We start from the raw sequence: 19,048 nt of genomic DNA on the forward strand, positions 1-19,048 counted from the left end.
AACAGACTCGATCGTACAATCTGACAAAAAAATAGGAGTCAACCTGTTTGAATTGAAAGCAACATACACAGCTACAACATGACTGTATTTGAGACACGATTGGTATTCTTTCGTAGTGCTTGATACCAGGTCCAGGGTGTGATCCCTGTGCTCCACCTTTCTCTTCTGGTGAGGTTAGAGGTGCTGTGCTGTCCGTCTTTATCGTAGCTTGCGTGACTGACGCTCTGTTTCAGTGTTGGAAGGTCAATGCATTTTCGTTGAGAGTTAGTGTTTTGGAAATATCTGGAGTTCACGGTTTCGTGATTTCTGTTTGACTGTGGAAAGAGCAGCGCCATGCTCAGCATCCCTCGGTGCGCTCGTGCTGTTGTTGGCCGACTGCCGTCGCGTGCACAGCTCTTCAAGGTCACACACCCAACATGCACACCGCCGATATCTAGAGCTTGCTGTAGCACGGCCAGCACAGCTGCTGCTTCGAACACATGCGGTACACCCGTAGATGACAATGCTCCATCCGGCTTCAGTAAAAAGCTTAAAGATGGCCCTTCCTTAGCAGATTTCATGAGTTCAGAGACTGGTGTGCCTGGTGGCGAGCTATCTCGGTTGGATAGTGTGGAAGAAGTGCCGTACCTGTCGGCTGAAGACCTGGCGGGTAACGAGAGAAAAGGTAGCTTCTTTGCAGGCCATACATGCACACATGCTGACACACACGTGCACGCACACACACACACACACACACACACACACATGCATGCACACACACACACCAGGGGCGTAGCTCGTGCATTTGCGGTGTGGTGACCATGCATCAGACTGTGCATCTGTGGTGTGGTGACTATGTCACTATGTACCATCGGCAACCGCACAGGTGGTTGACTACGCTGACTATACACGAGCTACGCACCTGCACACGCATGCACACACACACACACCTTTTGACGCCCATTGCCGGAGGCGATGATAGCGGTGCTATGGCAGAAGCCGTAGCAGCTTGTGCTGGGATTACACCATTCAACAGCTTGCAAGGCTGAAGAATTGACTGTCACTATTCAGCCTGGTCTACACCACACAGCTATGAAGTGGCTTTTTCTGGCCAGTGAATCCCTACACACACATGCACACACATACACACACTTCCCAACGGCAATACACGAGGATATTGACCTTTCATACCCAGGGTGTGGGAATGAAATGGAAATACACGTACAAGAAGGTAGTTAGGAGAAGCCCGGCCCCGTCTGCATATTGCGGTAGTATCAGAAGTACCAGATCTCTAATTAGCTCCTTGGCTCCAGTTCTATCTTTCGTGTATGATTGACATAGCTCTGATGGAATGGTCATGTACCGAAGAGAGAGATGTGCGTGTGTTTGATCATGGTACTTTTTTTGTGTTTGTTGGTACATGCAGTGTATTTTGAGACGTACGGTTGTCAAATGAATGTGAATGATACCGAGATTTCTTGGGCACTCCTGAAGAAAGCTGGCTATCTCCGTACAAATAATGTCGACGAGGTAGGTGATATGGTTGGGGTGGGCACATACTGGTGCATGTACAAGAGAGCAGTGAACTGCTAACCTTTTTTCAATGCAAAGTGATATGTTGTGCAGGCCAGTGAAGTGCATTGTATAAGGGAGGGAATTGCATGAGAGACGTGGGAAACAGTCTCACATGCATTGTGCGTTTTTTCAATTTTTTTGTGACTTGCTATCTGCACTATGTTTGATGTCAGAGTTTGGGTGCAAGCGTGCGCCGTGTGTCTAGTTCTGATGCTGTTTGCATTGTCAGTCGAGGCATTGCTATCCTTTGGCCGCCACCGCTGTGACTTTGTGCTGTCTACTAGTATTTAATAGTCTTGGGAAAAATGTATTTTTTTTGCAGTTGTCGTACCATTCGTGACACAAGTGTGATCTCTTGTTTTGTTCTGCTAGGCCGATGTAGTCTTAATAATGACTTGCTCCATCAGGTAAGACATTTTTGAAGACGGTTTTTGGCCAAGGGTTGTATCATAATTGCAGTTTGCCGCATGCCAAGGATAAGCACAAAGCAGGGATGTGAAGAGCAGATAAAACTATGCGCACACTGTGACTTTAATACTGAGTACTAGGAGTTGTGTTTTACTCTGCTCAGTGGTGGGGTACCCTGGGATCATGAGATTCTCATGTCGACAGTGTGCAAATATGTTTCTTGATTAGGCTGATGGCTTGGGAGGGTGTCCAAAGTCTCCATCTGTCTACATGCACACTATGGGGCAAGAGTTATGTATGAACAATTGTGTGTTGTAGTTCGAAGAGGCTTTTTGCTGCCTAGGCACAATGAACACGATGGCGGTCTTATGCACATGTTCTAATGCTTGCGTCTGTGCGTGCGTGAGAGTGTGGGCGTACACCTGTATTAGCCTGTGTTTACTTGTGTGTGTGTCTGTGTGACTGGATGTGCCTGTGCCTGCAATTTGTATACATGTGCGTGTGTGCGTGTGGTGCTGGTGGATGCGACGGGGTAGGTGCGGTATGATGTGTCTGTCTGTCTGTCTGTCTTCTTTCACTCTCATCGGACAAACTTACTGTCTGTTTGTTTGTATTGGTGTGTCTATCTGTGCTTGTGTATACATGTGAACATGTGTATGAATGGATGGACTTGGTTATGTGGCTTTATGGCTCGCAGAGATAAGGCTGAAAGGCGGATTTGGACACGATTGAGGAACCTGAGACTGGACTTTAGTCGAATTCGTGGCAAGCTGAATCATGTAAAAGTCGTATTGATGGGTAAGTGGAGAGCGTTGGAGCACTGGCATGTGTGATTGTGGCTAGAATACTTCACTGCCCTCGCTTATAGCTCTGTGAACAGTGTCGATTTCATAACTGTGCTCTTGGGCCTTATCTTCTACACTATGAATTGCCGTACTGAAGCCACCTCGTTAGACGGATGCTGGGCACAGCTACTGTTTAAATAATACTTGGTCCGCGTCAGCAATATTGTCGCACATCTTTCGACAAGTTGAACTTAGACTTTGGACATCAACGCGTGCACTTGAGGTGATACAACTTGGTACGATGGAAGGCAAGGAATAGAATGACAACTAGCCATGAGGAATTTATTGTCTAAGGAAGGGCTCATACTTGTTTTGGTCCTCTTCGTCGCTGCTCTCAGCGCTGGTGACACATATTTTGCCCGGGATCAACTCTCTCACTTTCACAAGCTCATCTCTCTTCCTCTCCGCTGCCTGGCTATTTTATAAAAGGAAGTCGATCGTGATGGTCACCTTCTCTATAGGATATCGCGTGGGCAGCGCGACTACATGTGTGGTTCAGATCAGTCGCCGTTCTTTGCAAGATTTTATTTTGAACGACGACGACGCGTACAGTACGTGCAAATCTCCACGATGCGCTGGACACTCCGATCGCTGAGCTGGAACTGCGATCTCAGCTTGGCGAGCGATTCCTGAGGTGAGCGATCTCGACCGTTTTGCAAAATGGAACTGATTCTGAGTAGCCAATTACTTTCTTGTGCGTCGTGCTGCTCTTGCCTGGGCAGTGTGATAAGATAATACTTGTATAATTTTGATGCGGCGCTGTATCAATCAGAATCCCCCATCTGTCGCTCTCGAAATCCACTCGAACTCTAGCTAGACCTTTCAGGCACTAGCAAACTACCTTACTAAACAAAGTTGGGGTGAAATGGGCTGCCAAGTGAACATTGGTGACATAAAAACAAAGTTGAAAGATATGCGACAATATTGCTGACGCGGACCAAGTATAATTATATGGAATAAGCACTTCCCAACAGACACACACATAGTATAATTATGTCGGCATCAATTGTTCTATTTATTTCCCTTCTCCGAAATGCCTATTTGTAGTTTTCGTTGTATTTTTTTGCCAGGAACCGTTCTCAAGCTTGAGAAATGTCAAATTACTATGAAATTAGTCTACAGGAGGTTTGGTGTATGATGAAATAGGGTTTTATTGGCCTGGTCGAGCAGGGAAAGGCTTCTTCCACATCCCTTGAATTATTTCATATGAAAGGTAATCAGTTTGGCAATGCCTTGCCACCAAGAGAATTCAGACAACGCGATAACATGCGCCCGGGTGGTAGGGATCATTTTTCTTCTAAGTACTATACGGTAGCCGACATCGATGCGAAAGTCGGTCTCAAAGTCGACATGAACGTCTTGAACAGGTGAGATCTTTCAATAAATCAACAGAGAACACCTCTTTTGCGATACATAATGGCATAGTATGTAGCCACCGTTTTTTCTTTTTCTTTACTCTATCTCACGCACTTTCGGCAGTGGAATCGGTTTGACTGGAGCCTCAAATAAGTCTGCAACATCCAAAGCACCATTCTCGCTTGATGTGCCATCCTCGTATTCAACACAGGCTTTAGCAGTTACACCTTCTATTGGTAGCTCAATGAAATCAATGCCATTCAACGTGTCCACAGCACCAGCAGTAGCCCCTGTTTCTTTTACTTCAGCATCCACTGGACAGATATCCAGCTACTTTGGGTCAGCATCGATGGCATCATAACCCACAGACAATAAGCCTTTGATTTGTAGCTTGACAGCACCAACTCCGTTCTTATTGAAGCTGCTAACGTCATCGGCCTCTGCGTCCGGCTCCTGTACAGCACAGCGATCCAGTATTCTTGGTGCACCGTAACAGTGTTCTCAGCCACTGTTAGATAAGCCTCTGGCTGGTAACTCAACGTCAGTTCATCCGACAGCGGATAAGCGCCTAGTCAGTGACTTCGGCATTCAAGTTTACGCCATCAGCTGGCACTACCACTGCTCTTTTTAGCACATTCTCTACCTTTTCTTCCAGTTTGTTGTTGACGTCTACCACTGGCGGTGGTGTGTGAACATAACCCCACCACCCCTGCTACCGCCAGTGCAAGCATCACTACCCAGGAATCCGCAAGCTCCTTTGGAAAACTCACCAAAGTAGGTGGAATATTCTCCTTCAGTAAGCCACCTGCAAGCTCACAACCTGATGAAGTATCAAGTCCAGTGAATGAGTAGTACGATGCTGTCAAGGTCTAGGTGTACAGCTGTAAAAGAAACATGTTATGCCCACTTGAAACAAGACATTGTTCGAGGCTTCGCAGGATGCAGTGATACGTGTGTTCTTGGCAGTCTATCCAAGAAACTTGGGAGGTGGATAGTGTACGTAATGCACATAACTACAGGTCTGCCGTGCTCTATCCACGGTACAAAGTTTGCAGCGGACAAATAGCGTGGTCTCACCTGGTCTCTTTGCGAATCTGTGGATACTGTGTAGGGAATATCTCATAGCAGGAAGACTCTACTGTGCTAGCACAGTGAGAGTGGATGCGGAGAGGAGGTGAAGTAGAACTCTTCACTTAGCTCGTATAAAGTTACTCTACTGTGCTAGCACAGTGAGAGTGGATGCGGAGAGGAGGTGAAGTAGAACTCTTCACTTAGCTCGTACAAAGTTACGTGTATGTACTAGTACTGTAAGACATGTTTTTATAACGAGTCGCAAATTTAACGATTGTCCAAAATTCATAAGTTAACGAGAAGATATGTTAACGATCTTGCACTATTCTGCCATATCCACACACAGCATATATGAAGCAGTACGGCCTCAACGGATCTTATTATAACGAAGAAATGTCATCCGTTACAACGTTAGATTTGCTTCCTCGTTATATATACATGTCTTACAGTATGCCAATTGTACTTAAAACTAGGCATCGGAACTGGGTTTTTTGTTTGTTTGTTTTTCCTTGCACAAAGGCTGTATGGCTGAGCGTCTCAAGAAAGAGGTTTTGGAGACAGAGCGGCTTGTGGACGTCGTGGTTGGACCAGGTGAGTGAGACAAGTCACACTATGACCAAGAGTACATAACCCCCAAGGGTCCACTATGGGTGCTGTCCTGACAGAATGTCAAGTTGACGTCATTTTCATGATGCAATGCGCACTGTACACGTATTATCAGACGTACTAGTACCCTGGACCTGTGGTTGACAAATCCCGATTTTATCCTGTACAAATTATTTCGGTGGAACACATGTGATGCGTTGACACCCCGTGCGAACATCTTCATTCATCACTTGTGTTTGGGATACATGTATTGCATCCTATGAATGACATCAACTTGGAATTCCGTCGGGACAGCAGGGTATGTGGGAGTTGCACACTCTCGGGGGATTATGTACTCTTCGTAACTGTTATGACACAAAGTATCTGCCTGTCCTTGGTAAGTTGTGCAGGCAACCAGGTACCAGATAGTCTTCCAGTCACTCTACATGTCTCTTATACTACTAAACACCTCTGACGTACACGTACTTGTTGGCTGGCATTTAGCACGTATTCTCTGCATGGCTCGTGAATATTTTAGATTGCCACCAGCCATAAGACCTCTCCAGCACTTCTTTGCATCATTAAACTCTTTCTTCCGTATTGAACACAATTCATGGTTCACGTATGCCTGCATAATTCCATGTTCCATGTGGCGGTTTTTTAAATATAATTTTGTATGTGCCTATGTATAGATGCTTACCGAGATCTTCCGCGACTGCTGGCAGTGGCAGGGAGTGGGCAAAAAGCTGGTGAGTATCTTAAAGCTGGCACCCTTTGGCTTTCCCAGGGTAGTAAGATATTATACTGGCTGTGCTGCATCATTGTCATTCTGCTCTGTAATTGTGCAGGTCTACCATAACTTATGATAAGATTCCTTTCATCGTCTTTCTTTTTGGGCATTATGATATGTGGGACTTTTGCTTGTGCCATGTTGCTCTGATTTTTGTTGCTGTTGTGGTGGAGTTGGTGCTGGTGGTATTGTTGACGATCGTGACGGTTGTGCTTCGGTGGTGTTCATTGCGGTGGCGGTGGACTGTGCTGCGGCATTGCTGATGAATTTACCGTTCTTGCTGCTATTGTCATTGATACTGTTCAGTCAATGTCCAGCTATCACTCGAGGAGACGTATGCTGATGTCACGCCAATTCGACTCAACCCGGAGAAAAGTGGTGCATTTGTGTAAGATGAGAATATTTTAATTAATCTTAGTAATCTGAGTAAAGGACACATGGTTACGAGTTCTAAGTCACTGTCCAACACTGCAACTACTGTCGTGGATATGGAAATCCGGTCGAATGACCGGGGCCGGCGCCCTTGGTGCATACAAAACGTTGCATGCACAGTGTACATGTTGATCGTATGCGTACTTACGGCTGAGTCACGGCTGCGTGGCCAGCGCCCTGGGGCCACTTGACCTCTGGCCGGATTTCCATGTCCACGGCAGTTGATAATAAGCAGTCGGAAAGTGCGATACCCGGGCACAAAACTGACAGACTACTGAAATATTCAACAACCGGAAACCTAGCTCTAACGTATCTCTTTTGTAACAATGGAACTGGCAGCAGGAAAGACTCAGTCTGACTGGGCCCGAGGGCATGGATGATCCAGGAATGGCCAAGAATCTTTTTGGCCACTGGTGCTCTCAGGGGAAAGCTTTCACTGTGTACCTTCCGCCATGCAAGCATATCGGTTTCCATCCCCAAAGGCTCCTCAGTGAAGCACACCGCAGGCTGCTGCTCAGCTTTCACCAACCTGTCGCTCATCATGACCGTCATTGACTATTGCCGTGGTACTCAAAAGCTTAGCAAGGCTGCTCAAACACAGATTTTTGGCCACTGGCTCAGGTGCACTTAGAGCCGCACCCCTCCTCCTTCTGGACCCGGGTGTGCTCTTTTGCATCCAAGAAGCTCAGGTTCCGGAACCGAGGCTTCAAGGCACTAACCAGTACCCCCGGACTCCGGACATCCAAGTTGCCAATACATGTACTGAATTTGACCTTCAGCTGGGAAAGGAGATTAGTGGTAAAAGATCGCCCCGGTAAAGTGCTTGAAGTGACCCACCAGTTGCGGCTGCAAGCCGACAAACAACTTATCTAGGCCCTTGGTTTTGTCAATCGCATTCCGGATGACAGTCTGCAGCACGTGTGCCATGCAGACCTGGTTAGAGATCTTGAGTCGCACAGCTCACTTGTTGGCATGGGATGCTGAAAGCATGCACGACAGATAGGAGATGTGAAGCCAACTGTGCACTGGCAGGGCTGTCATGGAACTGTTTGGTTTGCAGGACACAGCTCACCAACGACCACTCTCTCCCTTGATGAAGTGGGCAGTGCACATTACATAGCTCTGCGTCGCCGTTTGTAAAAGGTCTGTCCATCGTTTGTGCGGACATTGATAATTTAATTATTGTGACAGCTTACAAGTGCTTTTCTTGACCCAGTGAGTCATAATTATAATGTGTATCACTGTGTGTATGCATGTGTGTGCCCAATTCCGTGCCGGTGATTGTGTGTTGACTACAGTTCCATCATGCGTGGCTGTGACAACATGTGCAGCTACTGCATAGTACCGTTCACACGTGGCAGGGAACGCAGTCGCGACATGGCGACAATCATAGATGAAGTCCGCTATCTCTGTGACCAGGTCAGTGGTGATGTGCTAAGAATGACGATGCCCGTGAAGTACAGTCTGTACTGGTTTGCTTCATCTTTCTCTGTTAGCTCATGTCTACGGACAGCAACAGCTCAGAGAGCCAAAGGCTCATCTCCATGAATGTTCTTCTCTTTGTATTGTCTGAATTTTCATACTTTGAAGTAGATGTTTGCAAGTCTGGTTGCATCTGCTATGGTGATATGGCTGCCTGATTATTTGTCCATGTGGTTGATTGTGACATTTCCGTGATTCTGTCAACGCCAATCATTGCAGTATATCAATCACCGTGGTAACCCAACACAGCCCATGCCATTGTTATCATGAAAAGTAACATTGTAAATACTACTGAGTAAAACGATAGCCACTGTGGCAACACTGAGTGACAGCCAAAGTGTATTCCAGTACATGTACCATGGTGGTTGCCATATCAGTTACCTTGGTGCACTGAGTGCAAACTTTGGGCTTTGTACAGATTTTGCATATACCAGCAGACGATACTAGTAGGTGCGAAGCAAAGTACTCATGCATGATGCTACTGTACCGATGAAAGTGAAGCACAGTTCACAGAGCCACACTTTAATATGAAGAGCTTTTCTCTTCTCTTCTTTTTTTTCTTTTACGGTTTTGATCGTATCCGCCTGTTGTAAAACAGACGTAAGTCGTTACTGCAGACATTAGCACTGATCTTCTTTATTAGGTCAGTTCTCTTGAATGTTACGATTCACACGACAATTTATTCCGACTGCTCGTCCTGAATGCAACTATATCATGCTTAGAAGTGGGTTGGCCATGGCGTGTGCGCTACAAGTAGAGTGCTGATAAACAGATCACCTCCAAAAAGTCTAGGGAAATGCCACTTAAGTGCTCTGCACGGCACTTATTGACGGTGTGTCCTTTGTAGGGCTTGAAGGAGATCGTCTTGCTCGGACAGAATGTCAACAGCTATCGTGACGTATCCGAAGAATCCTTCCAGAAATTCGGTGTCAAGATGGATCCGACGCACAACAGTGCGGGTTTTAAGACTATCTACCACAACAAGGAAGGTGGCTTGCGCTTTGCTGACCTCCTGCACAAAGTTGTACAGGTATGGCTAGGGATGATATGTCTAGACACTACCATATTATGTACATGTATATTATCAAGAGGTCATAACCCCTAAGAGTGTTCAACTCCAGCTATGGGGTCTGCGACGGCAGAACTTCACATCACTTGACGAACTGATACATATTTTTTGCACCCTGTGTATGATAGATACAGGGTTGTACGCAACCCTGCTTTGGATTCAACTCTCTTGTGGTCACTTTGCACTGTTTGCCAGCGTAACCTTTTGAACCATGTCACGTGATGTGAAGGTCTGCCGTCCCCGCACTGTATGGAGGTTGGGCAGGCAATTGCACACTCTTGGGGATCATGTACTCTTGATATTATCTCTGGCACCGGCATGGATAAGGACATCACGAATACATTGGCCAATGCAAGTTGACTTCTCCCCACCCACCAGCACCAGTACCACCTGCAATGTGCATCCTGTGTATGCCAGTGAGAATTGTCTGCATTCCGTATACTCAAACTACTCTGGATCTGATGTCCCTGCCCTGGGAAAGTTTGTCTACCAGGCATCCTTTTTCAAGAAGGATTAAAAGAAATGTTTTGGGTTTCTCATGTGCTATTTTTACTTCCTCTGTGTCCTGGGCGGATATTACGTGTCACACAATACAATACGTTGAGAATCACACAACTTTCTTTTACCCACCCACCTGTCTGTCCCCTAGTGTCCGCATAGGACGAATACTTCCAGTACCAATTTTCTCTCCACAGTGCAGCATGACTGGACTTTGGGTCGTTGAACATGTTCCTTTTTCACCTCTCTACTTCCACCTTTAGGTCAGCCCGGAGGTTCGCTTTGGTTTCACATCGCCTCACCCGAAGGATTTCCCGGATGAGGTATGTACATGTTCTCTGACACAACCTTACGCTGTATAGTGGAAGGAAGCGAACACTTGTACAAGTTGTAGTTCCGAAAATTGGATGCGAAACAAAACTTAATGACTGCCACTCCTAGCAGCTATTTGCATGGTATTAATTAAAGAAGCTTGGGAAATAGTATTGCATTCACGTGATATTACCAGTCAATGTCAATGCTGCCTGCAACTAGTAAGCTGTCATGGCTGCTTCTCTCTCTCTCTGTCTCTCTGTCTGTGTGTGTGTGTGTGTGTGTCTCTCTCTCTCTGTCTCCCTGTCTCTCTCTCTCTCTCTGTCTCTCTCTCTCTGTCTCTCTCTGTCTCTCTCTCTGTCTCTGTCTCTCTCTGTGTCTCTCTCTCTGTCTCTCTCTCTCTCTCTCTCTCTCTCTCTCTCTCTCTCTCTCTCTCTCTCTCTCTCTCTCTCCTGCTGTGATTTTTGCACAGTTACTGGATGTTATAAATGAGAACGACAACTGCTTCAAGTATGTTCATATCCCGGCCCAGTCAGGCAGCACTCGTGTTCTCGAACTCATGAGAAGAGGGTAAGTAGCAAGAACGTCTGTAATCAATGCTTGGCAATAGAGAGGTTCCGCACAACGTTATTGCGTTAGTAAAACCCTGAGTATCTTACATACACTGGATGCGGATCCATAGTCCACCATACGGAGTTTTGAACCACGTAGCTGCCCGTGGCAACTCCGGGAGCGAATGTGTACGACACAGAGAAAGAGTCATACATTCATCTCCCAATCCACTTACGGAGCACCTTCGTTAGTGGAGCCCACGTACGTACTAAACGTAGACAAATTTCTGTGAGTGGAGTGCAAACTTGCGAATTCACGGGTTTTCCCACCCACTTGCGTCGCGAGGAACCTCTAATGTAAATGCTGAATGTTGTGCAGATTTTGAAAATGTGCATGCTTGCCTACTTCACCCTGATGATCCAAACATTGAAACCTACCGTATTTCCTCGATTAATAGACCCGGTCTTTTGTTTTTTGAAGAGGGTTGGACCCCCGGTCTCTTATTTGGGCATGGTCCATTATTTGAGCACGGTCCACTATATTTTCATCGGCACATCGCTGGAAATGGTGGATTTTTAACACGTAATAATATAGAAGTTCTACCGGTATATTATATTATTATGACGTGTTAAAAACCCACCATTTCCAGCGATGTGCCGATGAAAATGTAGTGGACCGTGCTCAAATAATGAAAGAAAGCACTAGCCACTACAAAAATTGTAGTTGCGCAACCTAAAATCGCGTCCTTTTTTGATCCACCACATGCTTTCTTAGTGCGCATGCGCAAAGCGATGAACTCAAATAAGAGACCGGGTCTCTTATTCGGGCATGGTCTACTATTTTTCCGTGAGGCCTCTAGGAGGGTCTACTATTTGAGCATGGTCTATTATTCGAGCATGGTCCATTAATCGAGGAAATACGGTATATTCTGATACTAGGAGGGTCTACTATTTGAGCATGGTCTATTATTCGAGCATGGTCCATTAATCGAGGAAATACGGTATATTCTGATACATGAGGGATTGCTGTGTGAGGAGTGTTGGTCAGTGTTGCCATCAGGCCACTTTCAACTATTAAAATCTGATGTCTGTTGTTGTTGTTGTTGTTGTTGTTGTTGTTGTTGTTGTTGTTGTTGTTGTTGTTGTTGTTGTTGGTGTTGGTGTTGGTGTTGGTGTTGTTGTTGTTGTTGTTGTTGTTGTTGTTGTTGTTGTTGTTGTTGAATGTTGAATGTTGGTGGTGCTGGTGCTGGTGCTGTCCTTGATTCATGATGGACACAGGCATTCTCGCGAATCCTACCTGGATCTCATTCAGCACATCAGAAAGAAAATCCCAAGTAAGTAGCAATGTCCTGTTTTACTTGAAGTAGCTCAATTGCTTCGAGACTCGAGAGTAAATTGATTGTGTCGGCATGGAAGTGCCACTCTCTGCGTAAACAACTCACGGACTGTCTACATAGCTACTAACTGACTGTCTACATAGCTACTAGCTGAATGTCTGTATAACTACTAACAGACTGTCTACGTAACTACTGAAGTCAGTGCACATGCCTGTTGTGCTGGTGAGTAGCTACATACTGACCATAGTCACAGTTCACTGGGTTTCTTGGAAATGCTCTACACGCTGCTCTTCTTTGATGCTGTACAGGAGTTCGGCTGTCTAGTGACTTCATTGTAGGCTTCTGTGGCGAGACGTATGAAGACTACCTGGAAACTCTGTCCCTGATCGAAGAAGTGCGTTACGACTTCGGATTCTTGTTTGCGTACAGCATGCGGAAGGTGAGTCCCTGTGTCAACATCCGTGGGTGCGCTTTCTAACACTCTGTATCCAAGATCTTCATTCACTCCCAGCTCCATTAGCGTTATCTGGCCCTGGTTTGCCTGGTTTCTGGATAGGGTACCTGTGTGTGTGTCAGTGATTTCATTGGATAGCCATGTAGCCGATGTGCTTGACAAAACGCTTACTATCTTTTGGGCAGCTGGTTGTAAAATAGTTGATCCAGATGGTGCACCACTGCTATCTGTTTGTTTGGATGGACATGTACTACAGTCTTCTGTATTTGATATCAGTTACCCATGCTGCCCTAAAGATACTGCCCGAGAGTCCTACTTTAGTACCACGGAGTTCTGTTTTATTGGCTGGTAGAACTCATGCACATTATTGTACCACTTCGGTAAAATGGCAACCTGTGACTACATGACATGTGCTTGTACCACACATACAGTGCTCTACATCGATGTACAAATGAACTGTGTGCATCTTTGTAATGCAGACTCTGTCCAGACAACGTTGTAATGTTCATACGGACCTTTCTCAGAGACTCCACCTTATGACAGTCAAATAATCGAAGACTTCAAAGTAGGGGTATCGACGGTGACTTGCTTTCCATCTGCCTCCCTCCAGTCCCGTTATCCCCTTGCAGCAGGGCATGGTAGTGAAGACGAGCAGCTGGGATTGTAATAGCTGTTGCGTCGTCAATCATTGATGTAATACTGATTGCGCCAGTCATGCCTCCGCTTGCCAGTCCCATCCAGTCCTCTGCTCTGTTCCCTTTAGGCTAGCTTCAGTGTACTGGTCGATGATCAGCTACTTGGTCTTCCTGATTCTTGCGTGTTTTTTTGTTTTGTGTAGAAAACGCACGCCTATCACCGCATGCAGGATGATGTACCACAGGAGGAAAAGATGAAGCGTCTCCATCGCATAAATGATGTGTTCAATGCGAAAGCCTTGGAACTGAAGAACGCCTATATTGGAGATGAAGAGCTGGTTTTAATTGATGGGGTAAGGAGACCTTTGAAATCTTTGAATCGGTCAAGTACGTTCTCCACACAACTGGTGCTGAATTGCATTTGAGTCCTACTTGCATTCTGTCTGTATTCGTGTATCTTATACTTTTAGGACAGTGCAAAGTCCACCGAATTCTGGGCTGGGCGTGAAAGTGGATTCAACGTCGTTGTATTTCCGAAGACTTCAGTTCCATGCGCGTTGACGGGAGCTAGCAATGTGGAGTTGAAGAAAGGTGATTTCGTCAAGGTCAAGGTGAGTTCTCGTACTTAGTTAATGATATCCTACTTTTTCCCCTGAAATTGTGAAAAATAGTTGCTTTTGCCCGTAAAAGAGGCTGTTCGATCCCCTGCAAAAAATGTCCAGCAAGGATTGTACGAGGTGATTAGCCAACATTTTACACGTTTGTAAACTCGCCCTGCATTCATAGCCAATGCCCTTTTTCATGACTTATAGTAGTTTGCATGGCAGAATACTCTATGACTCGTGTCATGCCATCACAGTTCAACTTTACTTCCCCAACAGCAATGTAGACTGTCCTAGCTGACCCAAAATAGGTCGTGTTTCAGTCCTCAAAATACTTGCACAGTCAACTTCGCTAATAACGACTGCAGATACATGTATAACGACAATTCGCGAATAACGACACAATTTCCATGCCCAGAGCAAAGTCCCATCCAACTGTAATACATATAATGAGACTTCGGGTATAACGACACTTCGCGAATAAGGACACTTTTCTGATGCCCCGCCGAGTGTCGTTATAAGCGAAGTTGACTGTATATATTTTTATATGTGTGTAAACCACAGGCAACATACCATAACAAGGCTATATGGAAACCTACTCACCCATGTATAGGTACCCCACTGCACCAATAACACGAATAGAGTCTAAACAGAACACAGATTCAGGAATTTTTGCACTTTTTAAGTGCTATCTTGAAAACTGACCCGGGCCACACAACACACTCACAGCAGGAGCAAAATCACCGCCGAGTCGCCATTAAACTTCAACGTGAAGACTGCCAAACTGGTGCCAGGACAAAAAGCAATCAACTGACATCAGGCAAGTAACATCCGAGCATTAGCACACTGTGACCACATACTAAATGCAAAGCAGAAAGCCATCACTGAGGCAAGTACTGACACCATTGATTCGCAAACACTCAACAGAGAGAAGCACTACTGAAGGACGACGCTGTGCTCACTGATATTGCAGAGGCCTGCCCAACTGTGCACGTGGACGGAGGAATCGCAGCTAGAAGGGAAGCACTGTACGGTATATCCTCTGCTGCGAACGTGTCGGAAGATGAAGAAGATGTACCAGAAACAGGTCTGCTTGCAACTGTGCTGGCGGCAGTCAAGTGGCTGGTGGCAAGGCTAGCATCTCCAGCTAGGGTATCATAAAACAATGATGCTAACTCTTGGAGCTTGGTCTCAGATTCACTGGCATTGGTTACATTCAGCTTGACGCGCAGAGCCTCCTGTATAGAACTTTGTATGCAGCGTCTTGGATACGCCTACTCCTAAGCTGGCCAGCAACTTGGATGCACGGCGACCATCAGCAGGCAAAACAGAACTCAGCATTTTGAACAACAGCCCACTTGATGCCTTCCGGGTACAGACCAGTAGTACCATGAGAGCCATAATCAACTGAATCACCAAGCCATGTGCACCTCTCAAGAAGGGCTGTCTTCACTTCCTCCATGCTCTCTGGCATGTCAAAAGGGTCAGAGTTCGTTGCTGCACTAGCCTGTGCCATGCTTGGAATGACAGGGCCAGGAAGTCGACCATTACAGACATCAACTAGCACTCCTTACGAAGCCATCTCGTGTACATATTTGTAGAGAAGCTGCCGACTGACTCCAAATGCGGTAGAAGCTTTGGATTTGGAACTAAACCGGTCTTAAGTGCGTGGTGAATAGAACGCCCTTATAGCCAAATATGCTCTTTTCTGCCCGTTTTGGTTTGGCGGCTGTGTGGGGCCTGTGGCCATCGAGCGCTCTACAGACGGCGAGTCATCATTGGAACAGCCGTCAGTGATGCTATCAGCAGCTGCGGTTGCCGACCTAAGCTGCATACGCGACCTGGTCTCTTCCATATCATGCTGGTTTACACTATTGTTATAGCAATTTACTACGCACAACGAAATACTGAGGCCTCGTCAGGGTATGGCAGAGTCGCAGAAACAAAAACTTCGGCTGCAACACGAACTACACTGATAATACTAACGGTATACCTAATCGAATGCCAAAGATCACTTCCTCCAGGAGATGTCTCGACGACAACAAAATTTAGTTTACAGAAAATGTAAAAATATATCCAATGCAAATTTTTTGCTTATCACCTCGTACAGTGGAGATTGGATATAACGACAAATCGAGCTGTTGCCCAAGTCGTTTAGCAAGTCCTTTCTGTACATTATAGATCGGGTATAACGACCTCGAAAATGACACTTTGTTGGTGCCCGAAGACCTGAAATACATTGAGTATAACGACTTTCCTCTTGTATCAGGCGGAGCGGCATGCATGGGACATATGACGTCTGTGTCACATGCCCGGGTCACTCCACGCGTGCTGGTCATTGCACGTCATCATGGTCGTTTTAGCTGCAGTGTAGCGGTGTAGTTGCTATGCATGACTTTTGGCTTGAACTACATGTACATTGTATGCATGCAAGACACATGCGCATATGATGTTATGCACACTGTCATACCCATCTGACATCCATATGCATTATATTATGCACATGCATATCTGCAATACAGTCATTTCTGTCATTTTGATATACATATTGCATACTGATTGTGCGGGTTTAGTGACATTTTGTTTTCTCCCAGAGGAGTGTCGTTATATCCAATCTCCACTGCACTAGGGTGTACTGCAAGCACATTACTGTAGTAATTTAGGGCTGAAACGATCGTGTATTTTCACCTATCGATTACTCTTTTGCTTAACGATCGATTAATTGATTGTAATCGTTAGCAAATAGTGTCAAAATTTTGTGCAAAAATTACTATGATAAAGAAAGGAAAAGGACAAAATGTTACGAGTTATGACAAACTGTCCTTTTCCTTTCTTTATCATAACTATATTGACTCACCATCCGAGTTTAAAAATTACTATTTTTCCAAACGCTAGGCCTTCATAATACCAAAAATCTGCATTGGTGACAGGGTAGCTCCGAAATATGGCAATTTTGAAGTCAATTTAACCTCAGAATATGCACTATGCCCCAGGGAACTGCATACTCACTGTGGAAACTGATTCAAACTTCACAAAACGAGGGTTTTCAGTACTTTTTGGACTCAAAATCCCTAACGAGTAATCTATAACGTAACGATTATTTGATTGTTAACTGGTTTGAGGGAAAGAGACAAACGGGAAAAGTCTGAAGAAAAAATTATTTGATTGATAAGGAATTATCGATCGCTTTATTGGTATAATCGTTTCAGCCCTACTGTAATTTCACAAATTTTCGGTGTACTTTTATTTTCGGAACTTTCGGTGCATCTGTTTCATACCTAAAATGTCAATACATTAGGGGTGAAACGAAGGTCTCAATTTGCCAAACAAACCTTCATGAAAACGAACGAAGGTGTCGAAGGATTCTTTTACCAGTTCACAGTTCCTCTTGAAGCACACTCTATGCATGTGCCCTACAAAGTACATGACTGTGCACATATTTGCTGTGCAGTCACCACAATTGGCACACCCATAGCTTTTGCACTGCGCAGTTTGCACCCTAAACTGCCCAAGACTACTTCTGCACACCTTGGCCGTGAATGGACACGCTCAAGTCCAGTCCGTGGCCTACTATGGGCTTGCAGTGGCACCTACCGGGAGCCAAGTGGACACAAAACTAGTCGACTGTACAAACTACCGTACAGTACCTTCTGTATACAAGGAAGATCAGTGCATGTACATGTATGTACAGAAATCGTGTGTTGACCTTCTTTTGAAGTGAAAACGAAGGTTTGTTTCAAATGAAAACGAAGGTTCTTCGAACCTTTGACACCTTCGTTTCACCCCTACAATACATCGAACATACACTAACACCAAGGGAACTGCTTCTCTGTACCTAAAATTTCTGTTCACCTAACCTGGCCTTTTGCCCTCATACCGAAAATATTGAGCACCGAAATTTTCTGAAATTAGAGTACTTATATATGAAGAAATCTCACCTGGGGGGGGGGGGATTCACCCAAACAGTGTTCTTCATGTAATCTCCGAGTCTGAAATCCTGCCATTGCATGACTTGCATCCCTTCCCGTGTCCTTGTTTTCTTCTCCGTGGATATGCAGATAACCGATTGTAACATGAAGACGTTTCGTGGCGCGGCTATGGAACGCACATCAGTGACACATTTCTGGCAACAACGCCATCAGCAGGCGCATAACAACTTGCTCGTTAGTGCGTAGGCCCACCTGCTCAGCGTCGGTACGGCACTTCTGCTGCTTGTGCTTCTGCTACTTACTTTTTGCCTTGCGTCCACGTGTGTGCATGCATCGGCAATGCCCCTGTGTCACCAGCACTGTGGACTTGTGAAGTTGTGCTGTTTTGTCTAGCTGTGCTACCCGTTCTGTACATACTGTGGTGCTGCCAGTGCGGCCCTGCGGTTGCCGGCCCCGTATCACCTGTAATCTACACGATTGCGTATGCTTATATCTATATTTTTATTTTTATTATTCTGTTGCCTGACTCTGAATGTACATACTTTGACTATCAACCCAGCAGTACTCTTGCTGCCGCTTGTGTACTCCATAGTACATAGTACAGGCAGAGATACTCGGTCCTGGTTGCATGCAGCTTATCATTATTGCAAGACAGTATTCAGTAAGCCACAGATCACAGCTGTAGGACTGCTCGCCGAACAGCAGAACAGGATATTGAACGGCGCTGTACCGGTAGCTGCACTTGCATTCCATTTCCTCTTGCTGTTCAGTGCTGTCGGTTCCAACGAAGATGCAATGCTGCAGTTGGTATGCAAGGCGTTGTTTGATAGTGATCATTATGGTGTCCGCTACGAGCACAGGAATATAGTACTGTACTTTGGGACGGGCACTTGGTCCTCGCATCACTGCTCTGTGTACAGGCACAAGTATGTTTCCTTGCTGGTTTCATGAGTTGAGCTCAAATCGGAGTAATAATATGCACGCTGTTCTTCTTGTTATTTTATAATGAGTTTCCCACATGTTCTGTGGGGAAAGGCTCACCGGCATGCATGCTACTGCGCAATGTCACGATCGAAACTTGTCTGTGTTCCCTGTGGGCTGCCTGGTAGTGATCCACATTCAGTGCTATTGACAATGG

The 19,048-nt window shown here is 45.6% G+C and overlaps 1 protein-coding gene across 1 annotated transcript; it reads left to right on the top strand.

Moving 5' to 3' along the window:
- The first annotated feature begins 39 nt into the window (after positions 1 to 39).
- On the top strand, positions 40 to 18,991 carry LOC135804643 (mitochondrial tRNA methylthiotransferase CDK5RAP1-like). Its single transcript, XM_065318560.1, has 16 exons — positions 40 to 664; positions 1,406 to 1,509; positions 1,927 to 1,961; positions 2,660 to 2,760; positions 5,754 to 5,825; positions 6,512 to 6,568; positions 6,916 to 6,997; positions 8,340 to 8,460; positions 9,371 to 9,553; positions 10,354 to 10,413; positions 10,875 to 10,972; positions 12,232 to 12,287; positions 12,599 to 12,729; positions 13,583 to 13,732; positions 13,850 to 13,990; positions 18,040 to 18,991. The coding sequence occupies exons 1-16, from the start codon at positions 334 to 336 to the stop codon at positions 18,154 to 18,156; spliced, it is 1,839 nt and encodes a 612-aa protein (XP_065174632.1). The 5' UTR covers positions 40 to 333; the 3' UTR covers positions 18,157 to 18,991.
- The last annotated feature ends 57 nt before the right edge of the window (positions 18,992 to 19,048 follow it).

The sequence above is a fragment of the Sycon ciliatum genome, chromosome 1 (genome assembly GCF_964019385.1).
Source record: "Sycon ciliatum chromosome 1, ocSycCili1.1, whole genome shotgun sequence".
Classification (NCBI taxonomy): Eukaryota; Metazoa; Porifera; class Calcarea; order Leucosolenida; family Sycettidae; genus Sycon; species Sycon ciliatum.

Bases quoted from the DNA above. Each gene is read 5' to 3' on its own strand.
- LOC135804643 (XM_065318560.1), top strand. From the start codon at position 334: ATGCTCAGCATCCCTCGGTGCGCTCGTGCTGTTGTTGGCCGACTGCCG. The intron at 6,998-8,339 runs GTAAGATGAGAA...TGTTGACTACAG, and splicing joins GAGAAAAGTGGTGCATTTGT to TTCCATCATGCGTGGCTGTG. The intron at 12,288-12,598 runs GTAAGTAGCAAT...GATGCTGTACAG, and splicing joins CATCAGAAAGAAAATCCCAA to GAGTTCGGCTGTCTAGTGAC.